Raw genomic sequence first — 21,762 nt, 5'->3', positions numbered from 1 at the left:
TCTGGATTTTCACTCTGTATGTGCACTGTTAATCAACTACACTCCAATATAAAAAAGAACAACTATATCCAATTAAAAAAAAAAAGATTGACTAAACACTGGTTCACATGATTGAGGGGCCCCTGAGAGAAAGGGAAATAAACTTGGCTTTGTGGGATTTTCCTGGGATCTCCTCTATGCCACCTTACCCCTTTTTAATACCTATTCTACACAGTAACAACCAGAAATAGAACCACTGTAAACCAGCTACACATACTGTTAACTATAGGGTGGACTTCACTACTTTCATTCAAGGTAGTTTAACTTGTTTGGTTATTTTCTCTTCAAAAGAAAAAAATCAAAGACGGAAGCACCAGATAACCCCAAAGGCACATGCATTCATTCCAAACCCAAGCTGGGCGTGATCATCTGCAAGAAACACCTGGCTCCCCAGACAAAAGCAGATGGGTCCAGGACTTGTAAATTTTGTATTTATTATACCAAAATTATGACATGTTCATTTGTGCATTCTGCTTTAATATAACTCTCGGTATGTAAAGGATCTAACTGAACGCTACACAATCATGCTGATTGTGGCAGCAGCAAGGAACACAATTAAAAAGTGTCTGCAAAAGGGGCTGGTGGGAACAGGAGAGGAGGAGAGGGTCAGCGGCCCCTGGGGCCAGGTCCCTTCCAGTGGCTAAGATCCACTCATCTGAAGGCAGTGCCCTCAGCAGGGCTCAGGCACACTGCCGGGGGACCGTGTGGGTGCGGGGCCGGAGGGGAATCAGCTGTTCAGTCTGTGTCCCTCACGCCAAAGCTACAAAACTTCTGAAGCATCACTATACAACACGGAGCTATTTACAATAGAAATTTCTCAATCAACGGTTCTCTCAGAGAAAATTAGTGAATCCCAGTGACTTCAGTCACCTGACAGAGTAAAACAACTCCTAGGAGTTAGTCTCCATATTCTACAAATGTCTATCGTTTTCAAGACAAAACAAAACAAAACAAAAAAACAGAAAACAAGAAAACGTCTTCCCCCCACAAAGAAATACAGAATTACAATATTATTAAATCATTTAGCACTGGCAACCTGCCTTGCCTTCCACACAGAGAACAAAAAAGCCATTTTAAAAAACATTACATTAACTGTTTCTCTGTAATATATTAAACCTTTTGTTTTTTGTCTTTACACATCTGATATGTTAGGGGAAGAGGTTAACAAATTGAAATCATATGGGTAGAGCATCACTAGAAGAAAAGTGGTAATTATTATTTTTTAAACGGCCAACAGAAGGGGCGCCTGCGGAAGGCGGAGGCGTGTGGCCAGCGGGCGGCCCGGTCTGCGGGGCCCGGGCGGGTCAGAGCGGCGTGTCGCAGCTGCAGTCCGCCGGTTCCGCGGGGCCCGGGCGCGGCGGCGCGGGCGGCCGCTGCTTCATCATTTCCTTCACCTCCTCCTCCAGCTCCGGGGGGATGATGAGCTGGTCGTCGGGGTCCGGCTGCGCTGGGGCCGCGAAGTACCCGCCCGGCCTGCGCAGCGGCGCGTCGGCGGCCACCTCGATCACGTTGTGGCTGCGCTCCTGGGGGGCCACAGAGCCGTTTCCCCGCCGGCGCCCCATGGTCCCCGCGGCCCCGTCCACGCGCCGCGCCGCGCCCGGCTCGTCCTCCGCGGCACCCACGCCCTCGTCGGCGGCCTCGGGCGGCCGCCGGCGCTCCCCGTCCCTGGCGCGGCCGCAGTGGATGTCCGCTGCCACCTCCACGCGGCTGCCGTTGCTGAACACGCCCTCGATGGGCTCCTCATCGTCGCTGTCCAACCCGTTGTCCGAGAAAGCGCTAGAGAAGGTGGCGCTGGACAGCTGCCGCTGGAAGGCGCTGGGCGCGCCCCCAGGGTGCAGCGCGCAGCGGGGCTCGCCGGGGCCGGCGGGGCTACCCTCGCCCAGCGGGCCCGGCGGCGGCGGCTCGTCCGAGGCCGTGGAGCCCACCTCACTGCTCATCTCCGATGTAGACAGCTCGCTGCTCATCTCGGAAGCCAGCCCACTGCTGGAGGACGGCGCGCCCAGCCCGTCGGCCGGCCGCTCCCGGACGGCCACACCGGCGGCGGGCGCGAAGACGCCGGGGCTGGGCGGCGGCAGGGCGGCCAGTTCACAGCAGCAGAAGCTGTCCTCGGGAACGCTGAGCTGCACGACCACTGCGCTCACACTCTCGCGGCAGCCGTAGCTCTGCGCCAGGGTGCAGAGCTTCTTAGCGGCGGCCAGCGCATCCGGCACGCTGCGCACGGCGTCCACGGCCTCCTCCACGGACAGGCTGTCCCACAGCCCCTTGCTGCCCAGGATGAAAAACTCGTCCTGGGGGCTTAAGGCCACGGACTGCACGTGTGGGCGGGGCACCACGCTGGGGTGCAGGAAGGTGTAGCCCAGGATGCGCGTGGACTCGGTCACTCCGTTCACTTTGCCGTCCTGGAAAGAGAGGGGTTGCCAAGCAGACGTTACCACCGAGAGTTGGGGGCGGGGCTCCTGCCTGGGGGAAGCTCCGGGGCCTGCCCGCCCTGCAGGCCTGTCCACCTCCTGTGAGGGGCTCCCGGCCACCTGTCATCAGAACCCGGGGCAGAAGCCTGGGGCCAGCAGGGAGCAGGAGGGACACGTGGAAAGCGCTTCATGCATTCCCTGTGTTGGGACCTGTCCGTTCCAAAGCACGCCATCATCTGGCTGAGTCAGCAACAAGGGCTGATCAGCATCTCTGGGAACGCACAGGGGTCCAGGGAGGAAGGGCCTGCTGAGCCACCCAGGGGGCAGCAGACCCTCCTAGGCAGGTGCGATTCAGCGTGATGGCCCCCATCTCAGACCACTGCCCACAGCCCAGCAACCAGCAGGCGATGGCATGGTAAGGTCCAAAAGTGGGCGGAGCTTTAACCTGAAGGAGGCTGACAAATCGGTGAGACTAGGTGGGGAGAAGTGAAGTGTTTGGAGAGGCAGACACTTATTCAAGGAGAAAGGCGGCTCCCGAAATTCCTGAGCTGACTTTCCTGGCAGCAAATGGAGATGATGATGACGCCTCCCACTTCAGTCCAGCTGGGTTCCCACCATCTGAACCATGAACCAAAGTTTCAGACCCTTTGCTAGTAAAAAGCTTTTACTCTGATGCTGGAGCGAGGAGCCACGGTGTAGCTGCTTGGTTCTTGATTCAAGTTCTTCAGCGGAAATAGTTAATCTCTGCACTGTGTACTGTTGAGCACGGAACTCAATACACGGTTAATAATTTAACTCAGTCCCATCTGAGACTCTTTGCTCCCTACTTGGTGTCTAGTGTTTGCTTTAGTCCTCCCTGCTCTTAGAACAGGAAGGGGACGGGAATCGAGAGGCAGACTCGTTTCCCAGACTCCCACGGGAGATCCTGAGTTGTCTTCCTCACGGCCCTGGGCGGAGCCTTCCTGGAGTCAGTCTCTCTCTGCTGATTGCAGACCTCCACCACTGTCCACCTGGGCATCACATTGCTCCTCAGGCTTTACTGACGAGACGAGACTGGACACCTCCTGTGGGCAGACATGTGTCTACACGGGAATCACATCGACAGCGTCCATCCGTTTCAGGCACACAGAGGGGACCCACACTACAGGATGAACATGTGAACGGAGTCCAGCTCTTCCAGCCCGTTCTGGAGGCTGTGCTGCAGCCCGACGGCCTTTCTCAGCAGCGGCACTTGGACCTTTTGGGCCAAAGACTGTGCGGTGGGGCCGCCCCACACCGTGGAGGCTCAGAGGGGCCGCCCTGCACCCCCACACCATGGAGACTCAGAGGGGCCGCCCCGCACCATGGGATGCTCAGCAGCGTCCCTGGCTTCTACCTGGGCTTCCCTGGTGGCTCAGACGGTAAAGAATCCACCTGCAATGTGGGGGGAGACCAGGGTTTGATCCCTGGGTCGGAAAGATCTGCTGGAGAAGGAAATGGCAACCCACTCCTGGAGAATCCAAGAGACAGAGGAGCCTGGCAGGCTACAGTCCATGGAGTCACAAACAGTCAGATAAGACTGAGGGACTGACACACACGCACACATACTGGCTTCTACTGGCTACGTGCCAAATGCACGCTCTCCACCCCAGTTGTGACAACAGAGATGTCCTCGGACATTACCACGTGTCCGTGGTGTTGATGGGGGAATGGCCCCCGGTTGAGAACCACTCACCGACTTATCTGAGTGCAGCAGGAGGCATGAACTGAATCAACAACTAGTTAATTTACACTGATACGTACACTGGCCTTGAGAGGCCAGACAGACACCTCACCAGGCCCACTTTACCCAGGAGGAAACCAAGGCGCTGAGGTTGAAAGGTGACAGCCCGCAGGCCCCAGAGCCAGGAGGAGAGGAGGGCAGGCAGTGTGACCTCTGCAGGCCTGAGCCCCCTGTGGGCGCCCCGAGGAGGGGACGGGGTGACCGCCCAGCCTGATGAGGAGAGGCTGCAGGGCCTGAGCCCCCTGTGGGCGCCCCGAGGAGGGGACAGGGTGACCGTCCGGCCTGAGCGGAGAGGCTGCTGGGCCTGAGCCCCCTGTGGGAGCCCTGAGGAGGGGACAGGGTGACCATCCGGCTCTGATGTGCAGAGGCTGCCAGGCCTGAGCCCCACTGGTTCCCCCGAGGATAAGACGGGGTGACCGCCCAGCCTGACGCAGAGGGGCCGCATGGCCTGAGCCCCACTGTGGGTGCCCTGAGGAACAGCCAGGATGACCGCTCGGCCCGACGCGGAGAGGCCACAGGGCCCGAGCCCCCTGTGGGTGCCCCGAGGATGGGACGGGGTGACCGCCCAGCCTGATGCAGAGAGGCCGCAGGGCCCGAGCCCCCTGTGGGTGCCCCGAGGATGGGACGGGGTGACCGCCCAGCCTGATGCAGAGAGGCCGCATGGCCTGAGCCCCACTGTGGGTGCCCTGAAGAACAGCCAGGATGACCGCTCAGCCTGATGCGGAGAGGCCGCCAGGCCCGAGCCCCTTGTGGGTGCCCCGAGGATGAGATGGGGTTACCGCCCAGCCCTGACGTGGAGAGGCCACCGGGCCTGAGCCCCCTGTGGGTGCCCCGAGGATGAGACGGGGTGACCACCCAGCCCTGACGCGGAGAGGCCGCCAGGTCTCAGCCCCCTGTGGGCGCCCCGAGGATGGGACGGGGTGACTGCCTGGCCCTGACGTGGAGAGGCTGCCGGGCCCTGTTCTGTATTCTGCACGAGTCTACTCAGATGCTGTGGATTCGGATCTGGAATCTTGGATCAGCTTTGGCGTCTACAGAACGCCGAGGGAGATGCTCCCCGGCCAGTTCCGCGGCCTCCTCCCAGTCCCCCCACAACCTGAGGAAGACGACCCTCACCTCGGTGACGATGGCCTTGTGCCGCTTGATTCTCCGCAGCTCCTCCTCGCAGCTCATGACATACGACCTGGAGAGGGGCAGCGGCTTGCCGTTCCGACACAGCACCGTCTGGCACTTGCCCACATTGGCGGAGGTCAGGGTGAAGGGTCCTCCAGGGTCCACAGGGTCGTGCCTGATGTGACAAAGGACAGCAGCGCCTCCGAGCTTCTGTCCAGCTGTGCCCAGTTTCCTGGAATAAAGAGATGGGGCTGAGAACCCATACCACCGCCAGACGGCCACACGGGACAGGGAAGCAGAGCTCGGGGCTCCACTCGGCGCCTTCCCCAAAGCAGGCCCCGCCAAGCTCAGGGGAGCCCGCGAAACTGGACGCACACATGGGCACACACGCAAGGCCTGCTCCCAGCTGGGCGGGGCCTGCTCCCACGGAAAGCCTGAGGAGCCGCTAAGGGATGAAGAACCCTCACCCGGCTCGGTGTGGCCTGCAGCGCCCGTCTGAGCGCGGCCAAAACCAACAGGGGCGGCCGCGTCTCCCTCACCCTCTGCTCCCAAGAGGGTGGGAGGGGGAACCACCGCACAGGAGCAGGCGTGAACACCCCCGATGCATCGGAGCGGCCGATCGCCCCTCTCTCACACGCTGCCTACGGGCAGGAGCCTTCCCGCACTGGGTCATTCATGCTCTTGTCCTACACAGTGAGACTCTCCGGACAAAGGAGGTCCATCCTCAAATGTTTACAGGAAAGACTGTCTAAGGAGGAGCTCCAAAGAGCTCACTGAATACACAAGGCACCTGCGAGTGTTGGCAATCAAAAGGCGCTCAGACCTCTGGTGGCAAGGCCCAAGGCTGGCGGAGCCTCCAGACTGACCTGGGCACAACAGGAGCAGGAAGGTCCAGACGGACAGACCCTGCTGTTCACGAGGGCAGACCCTGTAGGTCAGGCCAGGGGCACCACGGACAGTAGCAAGGGCAGCCTGGTCGCAGGCATCAGACATCGGCAGAGAGGACACAGGCTTCTCGTGAGGACCGTGAGCATTGCACACGCCCCACACCCCGCTAACCCACAGGGAAGACGAGGCGGGAAGCGACACGGAGACGGGTGGACAGCAGGGGTCTGTGGACCCCAGCTCGGGCACGTCTAGGCCATGGGCTCCAGGCTCCACCAAGGCAGCATGGCTTCCCTGCTGTCCGAGGCCATGACTCCTCCAGCCAAGCCGGGACTCGGGCTGTATCTGGGAGAAGTGCAGCCAGTGACCAGGGTTTGAGAGTCTCAAGTTCTTAATGCTGACCCAGTGCCTGAGGTCCATAAAAAGGAGGCCTGTTTGGGCTGTGTGAAGGGTGTGTGAAGGGTGTGTGAAGGGTGTGTGTGTGGTGTGTGTATAATATGTGTTTCCTTTTTTCTGAAACAAGATGGTGGTCAAAACAGAAAAGGAGACAGATGTACAGACAGACGTCCCTGTCTTATGCCTCTCCGCATTAAGGCATTTAGAACAATGACTGGCATATATTAAGGGCTCACTAAATATTAGCTGTTATCAGCGTCGATTATTAACTGCACACGCCCACCGAGGTGAGCTGCGGCGAAGAACCTCACTGGGCCGCATCTACTGAGCTCTTCAGGAGTCCTCATGCCTGGGGGAGCTGTCAAGGCTTCTCTGGGGCAGCATTCCTCAGTGGACACTTTTTCTAGCCCTGCCACAAAGATATTTCCTCTGGCAGATTATCAAGGGAGAGAAAAAGAAGAGAAGCAGAAAAGATCGTCACTGTTCCCATGACCTTTGAAGCACTCTCTGCTTCCTGGTCCCACAGGATCAAGTGTTTGTAGTACAATACCAAGAGGCACGTCCTTCACAACCTACAAAGCCTTTAAAGTGACAAAGAGCGAGCAAGGCTTTGAACGTGGGAATGCTTATGACATTCAGCCCTCAGAGTTAGAAACAACATTCTACAACTTCCACGGTGACCAGAATCTCTAGGGAAAGGCCTATGATTCTTCTAGTAACACTGTCTTGAACAGGGCTTCCCAGGTGGCTCAGTGGTAAAGAACCCGCCTGCCAATGTAGAAGATGCAAGAGACGTGGGTTCGATCCCTGGGCTGGGAAGATCCCCTGGAGAAGGAAATGGTAACCCACTTCAGTATTTTTGCTGGAAAATCCTATGGACAGAGGAGCCTGGTGGGCTGTACAGTCCATGGAGTTGCAAAGAGTTGGACATGACTGAGCAGATGCATGCGCATGTGCACGAACACACACACACACACACACACACAAAGACACACACAGATACAGACACAGACACACACAAAGACACACACATACACATACACAGACACACACACACAACACACACACAGAGACACCCACACACAGACACACACAGACACACACATACAGACACAGACACACACACACACACACAGACACACACACACACACAGACACACACAGATACAGACACATACACACAGACACACAGAGAGACACACAAACACACACAGAGACACCCACACACAGAGACACACAAAGACACACACAAAGACACACACACAGACACACACACACTCAGACACACACAAAGACACACACACACACAGAGACACACACACACACACACAGACACACACACACACAGACACACACACATAAACACACACACAGAAACACCCACACACAGAGACACACACACACAGACACACACAGGCACACAGATACAAACATACACACACAAAGACACACACAGAGACACACACACACAGAGACACACACAGGCACACAGATACAAACATACACACACAAAGACACACACAGACACACATACACAGAGACACACACATAGACACACACACAGAGACACACACACAGGCACACAGAGACAAACATACACACACACAGACACACACACACAGAGACACACAGACACACACACACAGACACACACACAGAAACACACACACACAGATACACACAGACACAGACACACACACAGACGCACACACACAGACACACACACACACAGACAGACACACACAAAAACACACACATACAGACACATACAGATACAGACACAGACACACACACACACAGAGACACACACAGAGACACACACACACACATACACAGACACACACACACAGGCACACAGACACAAACATACACACACAGAAACACACAGAGACACACACACACAAAGACACACACAGACACACACACACAGACACAGATGTACACATACACAGATACATATGTACACATACACAGACACAAACACACACACAGAGACACACAAACACAGACACACAAACACAGACACACACACACAACACAGGGAGAATGCCTTCACTCCTGGCCTTTTACAGCGTGACCGGGAACCAGCATGAAGCCGCAGCAGTGCCGGAAGCTCTACCTCTGCATAACGATGAACGTGTTGACCATGCACTCCTCCCCGTCCCTCGTTTTCTGCAGCTCCTCTGCCAGAATGTCGCTCATGGTGCACTGGAGCAGGTAGGGCACCTCCACGTTGCGGTCTCCGTCAAACACACCGTACAGGGCCTCCTGGTTATCGCAGAAGTTATTCACCGACAGGGCTGCCACACACAACCTGCAAAGAAAAACGCTTCTGTGCTGAGTCAACTCATCTTTTCTTCTCCATGCCCAACCCAGCTGTGGCTCTTCTCCCATTCGCCTAATCCAGTCTTGTCTCTTTCTTCGTGACTCTGAGTAGATTAAGAATAGGTAATACTTCGGCTACTTGATATGAAGAGCCAACTGATTAGAAAAGACCCTGATGCTGGGAAAGACTGAAGGCAAATGGAGAAGCAGGTGTCAGAAGATGAGATGGTTAGATAGCATCACCAACTCAATGGACATGAATGTGAGCAAACTTCAGAAAACAAAGAGGAGGAGCCTGGTGTGCTGCAGTCCATGATGTGGCAAAGAGCTGGACATGACTCAGTGACTGAACAACAACAAAACTAAACCCCAGCTAATTTACATCAACCAATTTTTATAAGTGAAGAAAAATGATAAGCACATATTTATGCTTCATGGCTTTCCCCCACTCTCTTCTGCTGAAGATTTTATTTTTAAATAGCACTGAAAGAGTGTAAGAGGCACAGGGAATAACACCAGATTATGAATGCGTACGTCCACGTTCTTTCACAAAATGCTTATTAAGGAAAACTTCCACAAGGAGCAAAAACGGAGTCACAACCAAAACACTGGGAAAAGTAAAGGAAACGTGTGCATTGGCGGGAGGAGAGCCGCACAGGCACTCCAGAGACCTGCAGTCTCTCCACTTAGACTGCTTCCATGAAGGGTGCCTGTGTCCCATACACTCTCCAAAACGGACAAACACCTGCGGGAGAAATGAAAAGCCAGGGCATTAATAAGTGGGGAGATGACTTCAGGCAGCCTAACACACAGGGAACTGGAGTCTTCAGAAGAGAAAAGAGACAGGCAGAAAAACGTTTTGAAGAATTAATAGATAAAAATATTTCAAATCTGGAGAAAATGACAAACTTACAGATACCAGAAGCTCAACAAATAGCAAGCAAAAGCAAGTGAAAAAGCTTAACTGAGGCACATCAAAATCAAATTGCTGAAAAGCGCAGGGATAAAGGCGGGGGTGGGGGTAATCTAAGAGCCACTTCCTTAGTTCCAGGAAATCTCAGGCCTGCCAGGGACAGCGGCCCAGAGGAGCAACCCCACGTCCAAGGAGCGGTGGCTGTGCAGGCGCAGGAGAGCCAAGAGGAGCCACTCCACATTCAAGGTCAGGAGGGGCGGCGGTGAGGAGATACCCCTCGTCCAACGTAAGGAGCAGTGGCTGCACTTTGCTGGAGCAGCCATGAAGAGATACCCCACGCCCAAGGTAAGAGAAACTCAAGTAAGATGATAAGTGTTGCGAGAGGGCAACAGAGGGCAGACAAACTGAAACCATAATCACAGAAAACTAGTCAATCTAATCACACGGACCACAGCCTGGTCTAACTCAATGAAACTAAGCCATGCCCGTGGGGCAACCCAAGACGGGCGGGTCATGGTGGAGAGGTCTGACAGAATGTGGTCCACTGGAGAAGGGAATGGCAAACCACTTCAGTGTTCTTACTTTGAGAACCCCATGAACAGTATGAAAAGGCACAATGATAGGATACTGAAACAGGAACTCCCCAGGTGTTGGTTGGGGATGGAGCCAAAGCAAAAACAATACCCAGTTGTGGATGTGACTGGTGATAGAAGCAAGGTCTGATGCTGTAAAGAGCAATATTGCATAGGAACCTGGAATGTCAGGTTCATGAATGAAGGCAAACTGGAAGTGGTCAAACAGGAGATGCCAAGAGTGAACGTCGTCATTCTAGGAATCAGCGAACTAAAATGGACTGGAATGGGTGAATTTAACTCAGATGACCATTATATCTACTACTGTGGGCAAGAATCCCTTAGAAGAAATGGAGTAGCCATCATAGTCAACAAAAGAGTTCGAAATGCAGTACTTGGATGCAATCTCAAAAACGACAAAATGATCTCTGTTCATTTCCAGGGCAAACCATTCAATATCACAGTAATCCAAGGCTATGCCCCAACCAGTAACACTGAAGAAGCTGAAGCTGAATGGTTCTATGAAGACCTACAAGACCTTTTAGAACTAACACCCAAAAAAGATGTCCTTTTCATTATAGGGGACTGGAATGCAAAAGTAGGAAGTCAAGCAATACCTGGAGTAACAGGCAGACTTGGCCTTGGAGTACAGAATGAAGCAGGGCAAAGGCTAACAGAGTTTTGCCAAGAGAACGCACTGGTCATAGCAAACACCCTCTTCCAACAACACAAGAGAAGACTCTACACATGGACATCACCAGATGGTCAACCCCAAAATCAGATTGATTATATTCTTGCAGCCAGAGATGGAGAAGCTCTATACAGTCAGCAAAAACAAGACCAGGAGCCGACTGTGGCTCAGACCATGAACTCCTTATTGCCAAATTCAGGCTTAAATTGAAGAAAGTAGGGAAAACCACTAGACCATTCAGGTATGACCTATGTCAAATCCCTTATGACTATACAGTGGAAGTGAGAAACAGATTTAAGGGACTAGATCTGATAGATAGAATGCCTGATGAACTATGGACTGAGGTTCGTGACATTGTACAGGACACAGGAATCAAGACCATCCCCATGAAAAACAAATGCAAAAAAGCAAAATGGCTGTCTGGGGAGGCCTTACAAATAGCTGTGAAAAGAAGAGAAATGAAAAGCAAAGGAGAAGAGGAAAGATATAAGCATCTGAATGCAGAGTTCCAAAGAATAGCAAGGAGAGATAAGAAAGGCTTCCTCAGCGATCAGTGCAAAGAGATTGAGGAAAACAACAGAATGGGAAAGACGAGAGACCTCTTCAAGAAAATTAGAGATACCAAGGGAACATTTCATGCAAAGATGGGCTCGATAAAGGACAGAAATGGTATGAACCTAACAGAAGCAGAAGATATTAAGAAGAGGTGGCAAGAATACACAGAAGAACTAAAAAAAAAAGATCTTCACAACCAAGATAATCACAATGGTGTGATCACTGACCTAGAGCCAAACATCCTGGAATGTGAAGTCAAGTGGAACTTAGGAAGCATCACTATGAACAAAGCTAGTGGAGGTGATGGAATTCCAGTTGAGCTATTTCAAATCCTGAATGATGATGCTGTGAAAGTGCTGCACTCAATATGTCAGCAAATTTGGAAAACTCAGCAGTGGCCACAGGACTGGAAAAGGTCAGATTTCATTCCAATCCCAAAGAAAGGCAATGCTAAAGAATGCTCAAACTACCACACAATTGCAGTCATCTCACACACTAGTAAAGTAATGCTCACAATTCTCCAAGCCAGGCTTCAGCAATATGTGAACCATGAACTTCCAGATGTTCAAGCTGGTTTTAGAAAAGGCAGAGGAACCAGAGATCAAATTGTCAACATCCACTGGATCATCAAAAAAGTAAGAGAGTTCCAGAAAAACATCTATTTCTGCTTTATTGACTATGCCAAAGCCTTTGACTGTGTGGATCACAAGAAACTGGGGAAAATTCTGAAAGAGATAGGAATACCAGACCACCTGACCTGCCTCTTGAGAAATGTATATGCAGGTCAGGAAGCAACAGTTAGAACTGGACATGGAACAACAGAGTAGTTTCAAACAGGAAAAGGAGTACGTCAAGGCTGTATATTGTCACCCTGCTTATTTACCTTATATGCAGAGTACATCATGAGAAACGCTGGGCTGGAAGAAGCACAAGCTGGAATCAAGATTGTTGGGAGAAATATCAGTAACCTCAGATATGCAGATGGCATCACCCTTATGGCAGAAAGTGAAGAGAAAGTAAAAAGCCTCTTGATAAAGAGCAGAGTGAAAAAGTTGGCTTAAAGCTCAACATTCAGAAAACTAAGATTATGGCATCTGGTCCCATCACTTCATGGGAAATAGATGGGGAAACAGTGGAAACAGTGTCAGACCTTCTGTTTTGGGGCTCCAAAATCACTGCAGATGGTGACTGCAGCCATGAAATTAAAAGACACTTACTCCTTGGAAGGAAAGTTATGACCAACCTAGATAGCATATTCAAAAGCAGAGACATTACTTTGCCAACAAACGTCCAGCTAGTCAAGGCTATGGTTTTCCCAGTGGTCATGTATGGATGTGAGAGTTGGACTGTGAAGAAAGCTGAGCACTGAAGAATTGATGTTTTTGAACTGTGGTGTTGGAGAAGACTCTTGAGAGTCCCTTGGACTGCAAGGAGATCCAACCAGTCCATTCTGAAGGAGATCAGTCCTGGGTGTTCACTGGAAGGACTGATGCTAAAGCTGAGACTCCCGTACTTTGGCCACCTCATGTGAAGAGTTGACTCACTGGAAAAGACCCTGATGCTGGGAGGGATTGGGGGCAGGAGGAGAAGGGGACGACAGAGGATGAGATGGCTGGATGGCATCACGGACTCGATGGACATGAGTTTGAGTGAACTCCGGGAGTTGGTGATGGACAGGGAGGCCTGGTGTGCTGCAATTCATGCGGTTGCGAACAGTCCAACACGACTGAGCGACTGAACTGAACTCGGGGGCAGAAGGAGAGCACACCCTGTGAGGAACGAAGGGGCAGAGACAGTAGGGCTCTTGTCAGAAATAAGGCGGAAGACGGAGCAGCAGCGTCTTCAAGACGGACACAAAGACTGTCAGCTTTGCTTCCTATACCAGTGAGAACAGCTCCTGAAAGTGAAGGTGCAAAAGGGACATTTTCAAATGCACATACAAAAGACGGCACTGCGAGAAACAGGAAATACGTGGTGCAGAGAATGGCCTGCCGGATGGAGATCTGGTCCCACACAGATGAAGGAAGCGCGTTGGAAACGGCACACAGGTGAGTATACAGAAGCGCTTTCTTTTTCTTATTTTAAAAATCCCGTCAGGACAGTGCGTCTCGGGACTTCCCTGGCCATCCATGTAAGACTTGATGCCTCCACTACGGGGGGCACAGGCTTGACCCCTCACTGGGGAACCAGGATCCCACATGCTGCAGGGTGCAGCAGAAACACAAAGGAGACAGACAGTGGTTCAACAGGGGACACTCTGCCCCTGGAGTTGTCTTTGCTGATAATGACTGGGATGGGGGTGATGCTGGCATCCAGGGGGTGGAGGCTGAGGGTGCTGCTAAATATCCTACAATGCGCGGGACTCCCCATCCCTCCCCTGCTCTCCAACAACAAATAATTATCTGGGTCAAAATGTCAGTAATACTGAAGTTGAGAAATACTTTGGGAAATAACTGTTTAAAGTAAAAATTATAATAACGTATCCTGGGGTTTATAACAAAAGCAGAGGTAAAACGTGACAATAACGGCACGAAGACGAGGAGAGGGAGTGGAAGTTCACCACGTGTGCTTCTTGTTACACATATGAGAGGATAGACCATAACGAACAAGGTCAAGGTTATACCACAGACCCGAAGCAAACCACACACACAGAGTAGAACCAGTGAGAACAAATGCGAGAGATAACAAGGAATGAGAAACAACCCAAAAGAATGAAGAAAAAGAGAATCAGGAACAGATGAGACAGAAGACAAATGTTACTTAACTGGCAGATTCAAACCTAACCACATCAGTATTTTATTAAGTATAAAAATGGTCTAGACACTTCCCAAAAAGATTCAGATTATATTAACAAGTAAGACTTAACCATAGGCTGCTTATAAGAAATATACTTAAAACATAAGGAGACAAATAGGTTAAAAGCAAAAAGGATTAAAAATGATATACAGTGGCCCCCTAAACAACACAGGTTCAAACTGCATGGGTCCACTTACATGCTAATTTTGTTCCCTCTAATACTACTATAGTCCTATACAATCTCTGCAAATGTGGAACCTTGGATATAAAGGGCTAACTGTAATGTGATGCATGGATTTCTGATGGTTGGTTGGTGCCTCTTATTCCGATGTAGTTGAGGGTCAACTATACTACGCTAACACTGAACAAAAGGAAGCTAGAGCAGCTACATTAATACCAGACAAAGTATTTCTCAGCATGAAGAATATTACAGAATAGTTGTTTTATAGTGATTAAAGGGTCAGTTCATCACCAAACTAACATTCTAAATGTTTATGCACATAATAACAGAGCTCTGGAACACATGAAGCCAAAACTGAGAGAACCACAAGGAGAAACCGAGAAGCCTCTAATCACAGTCCCTCAGGTGCGGACAGGCAGACAGAAGATCAGTGAGCACAGTCAGCCTCTAATCACAGTCCCTCAGGCGCAGACAGGCAGACAGAAGATCAGTGAGCACAGTCAAGGCTTGAACATTTTCAACAAACTTGATCTAAATGACAACCTACCCAATTTTTTTCCAAATGCACATAAAATATATACCATAATAAACCATATTTTGGGCCAGAAAATGCCTTAATAATTTTAAAAGATTCAAGTGATTCAAAGTATGTTCTCCAACCACACTGGGAAAATTGCTTAGGAAGAAATTTATAGCTCTAAATGCTTAGAATATTAATACCCTAAGCTCAAATCAGTGACCCAAACTTATTCCTTAAGAAGCTAGAAATTTACAAGCACAATAAATCCAAACAAGCAGAAAATAATAAAAATAAGAGCAGAAGTCAATGAAATAGAACACAGAAAGACAACAAAAAAATTCAATGAAACCAAAAGCTGGTTCTTTGAGAATTATCGATAAAACTGATAGACCTGAAACTAATTTGATCAGGAGAAAAGACAAATGACAAGTTTATCCGGGATGAGAGTCAGGAGAGACATTACTACAGATCCTACAGGTGTTGAAAGGAGGGTAATGGTATATTATGGCCAATAAATTTGAAAACTAGATGAAAATGGATAAATTCTTTGACAGACATAAATTACTAAGGTTCATTCAAGAAGAAAGAGATAATCCTATATTAAAGAAATCATATATTTAGTTATAAACCAAGGAAAACTCCAGGCCCAGGTGGAATTCACTGGCAAATACTAGCAAAAATTTAGGAAGAAATAATATCAAGGCTATAGAAACTTAGAAGACTGTGGAATCCTGAAGACAAAATACTCCTCAACTCAGTTTATGAGGTGAGGCCAGCATTACCCTGATATCAAAATCAGACACCACAAGAAAAAAATTACTGTGAATACAGATGTGATCAACAAATTAGCAGAAAACTGAGTCCAGCAGAATATAAAAAGGGTAATACATCATGACCACATTGAAACTTATCCTGAAAATGCATGGTGGATTCAACATTTTAAAATCGATACAATTCATTATCCCAACAGACTAAGACAGGAAAAAATATGATCACCTCAACTGATGCAGAAAAAGCCTATGACAAAAAATCTGATACACATATAAAAACTCTTAGCAAACTAGGAATAGAAGGGACTTTTCCTAACATAGTAAAGGAAGCCTACATTTTCTGTAATAAACTGTATCACACTCTCAGGGAAAGAGCAAAGGACTGACGAGTCAGACCCACAGTGTGAGTTCCACTCTGTTTTCTGACCTAAGGAAAAGTGGCCAGCGTGGCAGCCACAGTTCTTTTACTTCCCATGAAGGAAAGCGAGCCAGCAGTGCTCAGTCCCGGATGCCATTAGAATCACCTGGGGGAGCCTCTAAAGCATTCCGGTTTAATGGCCCTACGCTGGAGAATGTTCTTCAGTGCTCCTCACCTGACTGATTCTAATGCGCACCTGGGGTTGAAGGCCATTAGCTCTCCTGAGGTCGTCCTGCACTTTCCCGCTCCGGCCCGCCCGCTCCGAATGCGTGGTGTTCCTATCTGTGCCTTAGCTAACTAAATGACGACTATTCTAATTTACAGGCTCCTTGGCTTTTGTGCCGCTGCTGTGCAGTCTCTCAGTCGCATCCGACTCTTTGTGACCCTTTGGACTGTAGTCCGCCAGGCTCCCCTGTCCATGGAATTCTCCAGGCAAGAATACTGGAGGGGGTTGCCATGCCCTCCCCCAGGGGGCTTCCCCACCCAGGTGTCACACCTACGTCTCCTGCATTGCAGGCGGATTCTTCACCCACACTGATTATCAGCACCCCTTCATAAAAACCAAGCCTGCAGAGCAGGATTACGATGATCAAGAAACCAACACTTGCATGTGAGACAGGGAAGGTTGGTGAAAAGAGGGAAGAGAAAGGAATTAAGATGGATAGGACCTGGTGGCAAGACAAGCAGCTGACATTATAGAGAGTGGACATCAAACTCCTGACAAGCTGACTGAGACTGTAAAAAACAGCTCCACAGAAATGCTGTCAGCACCGTAAGGGATCGCGAGTAAGGACAATCAAGGCTGCTTCTGCTGCTTTAATACTTATCCCTGTTTTGCTTGGTAAACAGGCTTCAGAGAAAGATAAAGGGGCTTTTCAAAAGAGCAGGGATGCATTTCAATACTCACGCCTTCTCCAAACACGGGAGTCTCACAGAGACATAATGTGTCAGTTACACCGTCTCCTAGCAACTTCTCTCACAAAGAGGGTGGGTGTGCTGCCAAGCAGGGCTGAGCTAATGTTCCCACCTAAGTCATGCGGTGGCCTCCCCCTGGGGAAGCATGCTGGAATACAGGTGGCATGTGGATGTGTGTGCCAGCGACGGGCTTCTCTCTGCCCTGCTACGGTGGGGAGGCGGGCGGGCAAGTTCTCATTCCAAAGTTTCAACTTACTTGTTTTTCACCCCTGAAGCTTCGGTGTAGCCATGGCTCCACACGGCTGGAGCTCCAGAAGCATCTCCTGCCGAAGGCTGATCAATCTTGAAACAGCGGATATTACTGATCAGAGAAACGGAGGAGCCAGGAATCATTAAAACAGAACAGGTGCTCATTGCTACCTTGACCTGAGAAGCGAGACACACCTAAGCTCTCTGTACTTACCGTTTCTCACTGTGTTTGATGTGTCTGAAACATTTATCAGCAGCGAGAACTAGCTACTCATCGTAATGAAAACCCAGGGGCACGCACACAGAGCACGGAGGCCAGTTTATCAGCATCTGACGGCGGGCACTGAGCCTCCACACTCACCGCCCTGGGCGGCTGGGCTCTGCTGGGATGAAAGGCTCTCAGCCTTGGCATGAGAACACGAACTAGTGAAGTCAGGTGTGTTCTCACAACATGAAGCCCAGATGTGAAAAGAACAAAACCTCAGCTACAACCATACTGTGCTTGGGCAACGCGAGAGAGTTCTGCAACATTCATCCTCAAATCCAATACCTGCTCACATCACCCCCTTTACATATTTACGAAACATTACTGGGGACCTGCCGCTCCCTGACGCTTCCAATTCTTTCCTCACGGGCACAGCCAGCCACGCCGAGACCAATATCATAAAGTTATGAAATAAATGAGGGGAATTCAATAAATTTAATGTTAGCTACATACATATAAACGGGGAGACAAGTTCTTATCTCACCTTGGCTGTGGTATGCTATAATCGGTCCAACAGGACCCTGAACAGAAATATTAAGAGTAAACCCTCAAACGCAGTTCATTAAAAACCAGCCTACAAGAAAGGATTCAGTGCCCATGAACACGAAGTCATACAGATATGCGGCAGGTTCTTAAACGGCTGCCTACCACATGGCGAGGTAAATCCCTGTTTGTAAACGGCCACTAGTTTTTTCCCCTATTACTTAAGAGAAAGGGCATACAACCTCAACACCTAAACACTTCTGTCCTGAGACCAGGAATTTAAATTATCTGTTGGCATTTATTAACTCCAAAATATAATAAACACTGAATACCTTTCCCAAGAAGCAGTCAACTCAGAAATAAATCAATATCTAATAATATTAACTTTGATTCTAGAAATATTTGGTGGCAATTTCTTTGAAATTTGAAACTATTTCATTAAACAGAAGTTTCTACTCTTAATTACCAGAAGGCATTCACTTTTTCCTTTATCCTAAAAAGCTAAGAAACATAAATATCACAGATGGTGCCAATGGAAAGTTCTGAAATAAAATATCTCATTTTACATCAGTGGGATATATCCTCTTTTCAAACATATCAATAAAAGGGGTATTTAAAAAAGACCTGCTCTTGTTTGCTTTCCATATGGCCTGGTACCAGATTGATCCATGTACCATGGTAAGCAATGCACTGGGTTCCTTAAGGCATATCTTACAGCTTCTCACTGCATTTTTTGCTTACTTTTCTGAACTCTAGAGAAAAATGGAAGGTTCCTTTCTAAAGACATTTATACTTAAAAAACAAAACAAAACAAAAAAAACAAACAGAACAGAGAGCCTTTAAAGAACTCCATTCCCTAGGCTGATTATTAAAGAAAAGAGTAACCCTGTCCCCTGCACCCCAGTCCATTCCGGTGAAGCAGCACTCATCCCCCGCCTGGCTGAACAGTGTGACGGGCGGCCGTCTGAAGTGAGCGGGCGCGGGCTCGTGTGCATCCTGAGAGGCGGCTGAGGGGTCTGGGAGCCGGAGCTTTAACCCCGTGGAGGGGTCACCACACGGACCGACACTGCCTTGTGGAGAACAGACCGGCCAGCCCTCGACGGAGGGCCTACGTTACACGTTAGGTGCGGGACCTCTGTGATTAAGGGGCCACAACTGTCTAGCTATTGAACAGAGGGCGGCGCTTTTACCTGAAGAGCGCTGTGATGCCACTATCTGTCACTAACCGTGGTAAGTCCGGGAGCGCAGCGCGCTTCACGGCGGGCGCTCTGGGCGCTCTAGTAACGTGTACTCTTCGGTAGTTTAACGGGCCCTGTCCTAGGCCTGTATAATAGTGGGGTCATTCCATTATCTATATGGTTCCGCATTTTTTTCTAATTACATCATGAAAATCTCCCCATGTGATTTTATACTCATCCTAAGTGTAATTAGAAACATCTTGATGACTATCCCTAACACATTTCTGATTATTTTTTAGAATAAAATTTTTACCACAGAAAACCTTGATTTAGGTATACGAATACTTTTAAAAGTCTGACACAGCCAATGGCTTTTTTAAAAAGTTATATAAATGGACAATTCTCCATTAGCACCAATTTGAGGGGAAAAATGTTATCATTAAAATATTTTATTTAATATTTCCTTGATACATTAATAAAGCTGCACATTGATCTTTTCATGTAACTATCTGTACTTTGTTTATTAAATGTTAATGTCCTTTGCTTATTTTCTGCTTGAATGAGTACTTAGCATTATTGACTCATACATAACTATATATAACATAAATAACAAAACCAATCTATATATACTGACTTCTCTTGTGATTCCCCCATTCTCTTTTTTGGCCTTAAAAGTTCTTTTCTGGTTTGTGAATACATTTATATGATCTCTTCTTTTAAAAATTATTTCATGTTATAGATTTAACTCTTTAATTTAGCTGGAGTTTATTTTGGTGTGCAATAGAAATTTGACTTTTATTTTTCTCCAAAGAGCTGCTTCCATTTATTAACAAATTTTTATACATTTTTAACACAAAATGACATTTCATATTTAACACTCAAAAGTTACCTGTGTAAGGATGAAATATGTCTTGATAATCCATATATTCTTAGTTCTGAAAAGTCCTTTAGACAGTGTGTAGACCACCCTCCCTTAAAGATGAAAAAACTAAGGTCTGGACACACTGAGGGGCCTGGGCTCTGCATCCTGGTAAAACAGTGGAGAGAGCTGTAGGTCTCCTGTGTCTTTAAATCTCCCTTCCTACTTTGTCTCCATTATTCTCATCTCCTTTTGTCTGGATACTTTCTCAAAAACTTTCTGGAAGGACATATGAGTATCCAATTATCTGAAAAAACTTTCTGGCTGTCCGTCCATCTTGGTGAACTACAGACTCACAAATCACTTCACTCCAAGTCTGTGCAGACAGACCATGTAAGTCAGACACCTCCCATCCCATTTCCTGTCTGCACTGAGCAGCAAGCATCCTCCTCAGGGAACAGGGCGGGGCTGCGGCGCCTCACAAGGGACTCACTTCAGCAGCTCCAGGGTTCTGTGGTCAAGGGCGAGCCGGGGGTTTCCAGTCAGGTCCAGCTCTTGCAGCTTCGGAGGCAGGTTTTCTGGTAATGTGACTTCGCTTAGCTCGTTACAGCTCAGGTCCACGCACTGAAGGAAAAGTGGAAACGAGAAAACACGGTCTGCATAAGTGGTTCAAGTGGCTCTAACGCTCTGCTGCAGGAGAATTGGTCTGACGATTCACTGCACTATGACAGCGAAATGCAGGAACTGTGTCTGTCTGCTGTTAAGCCCTAAACATTTACAATGGACCAGGGCTTCCCTGGGCTCAGACAGTAAAGAGTCTGCCTGCAATTCAGGAGACCTGGGTTCAATCCCTGGGTTGGGAAGATCCCCTGGAGCAGGGCATGGCAACCCACTCCAGTATTCTTGCCTGGAGAATCCTATGCACAGAGGAGCCTGGCAGGCTACAGTCCATGGGGTTTCAGAGAGTCTGACGTGACTTAGTGACTACACCACCACCACCAGCCTTTAACACCTTAACACAATCAGGGTTAGAATTCTATATCTTTCTTTAGCCTATTAATATAAAAATCATAACTGTAGGTACAATTTCATTACATTTCACTTATTCTAGATCTGCACTCTCATCACCTTTGATAGCCTTAATACTTTCAACAGAAGTGCAAGAATTCACTTAATCTAAATGTTAATAATAGGGACATGGTCATCTCGTCCTTTTTGTTGTTTTTCCAATTACAAATAATGGTTGCGTGTCACCTGGACTCGAATGAAACTCTGATAACACTGCCTCGTAACGGGCTATTCTGGTAGCATGGTCTGTATACATCAGCACAGAGAAAAGAACACACCACGCAGTGTCAATGCTTCTCCTGATGGTGATGAAACATGAGCTTAAGGACTGACAGGTGTGGGTAATGTAGAAGGCTAAACAGTTGACACCAACGAATTCGGAGGTCAGAGTATTAAGGGGA

At 49.0% G+C, this 21,762-nt stretch overlaps 1 protein-coding gene across 3 annotated transcripts in view; it reads right to left on the bottom strand.

The window, feature by feature from the left end:
- Positions 1-456: 456 nt before the first annotated feature.
- Positions 457-21,762, bottom strand: part of PHLPP1 (PH domain and leucine rich repeat protein phosphatase 1) — a 222,532-nt gene continuing 201,226 nt past the window's right edge. For all 3 annotated transcript variants that reach the window (XM_086373714.1, XM_086373715.1, XM_086373716.1), the window contains 5 exons: positions 20,787-20,917; positions 17,516-17,620; positions 8,723-8,917; positions 5,326-5,554; positions 457-2,438 (listed from right to left, as the gene is read on the bottom strand). In XM_086373714.1, coding sequence (XP_086229840.1) covers positions 1,344-2,438; positions 5,326-5,554; positions 8,723-8,917; positions 17,516-17,620; positions 20,787-20,917 — 1,755 coding nt within the window. In that variant the 3' untranslated portion in view covers positions 457-1,343. The remainder of the gene's footprint in view (positions 2,439-5,325; positions 5,555-8,722; positions 8,918-17,515; positions 17,621-20,786; positions 20,918-21,762) is intronic.

This window comes from Bos grunniens, chromosome 24 (genome assembly GCF_055505025.1).
Source record: "Bos grunniens cultivar Pamir isolate PY7600 chromosome 24, Bosgru_T2T1.0, whole genome shotgun sequence".
Lineage (NCBI taxonomy): Eukaryota > Metazoa > Chordata > Mammalia > Artiodactyla > Bovidae > Bos > Bos grunniens.
Note: the sequence above shows the minus strand (reverse complement) of the source record. Positions and strands in the feature narration are given on the sequence as shown.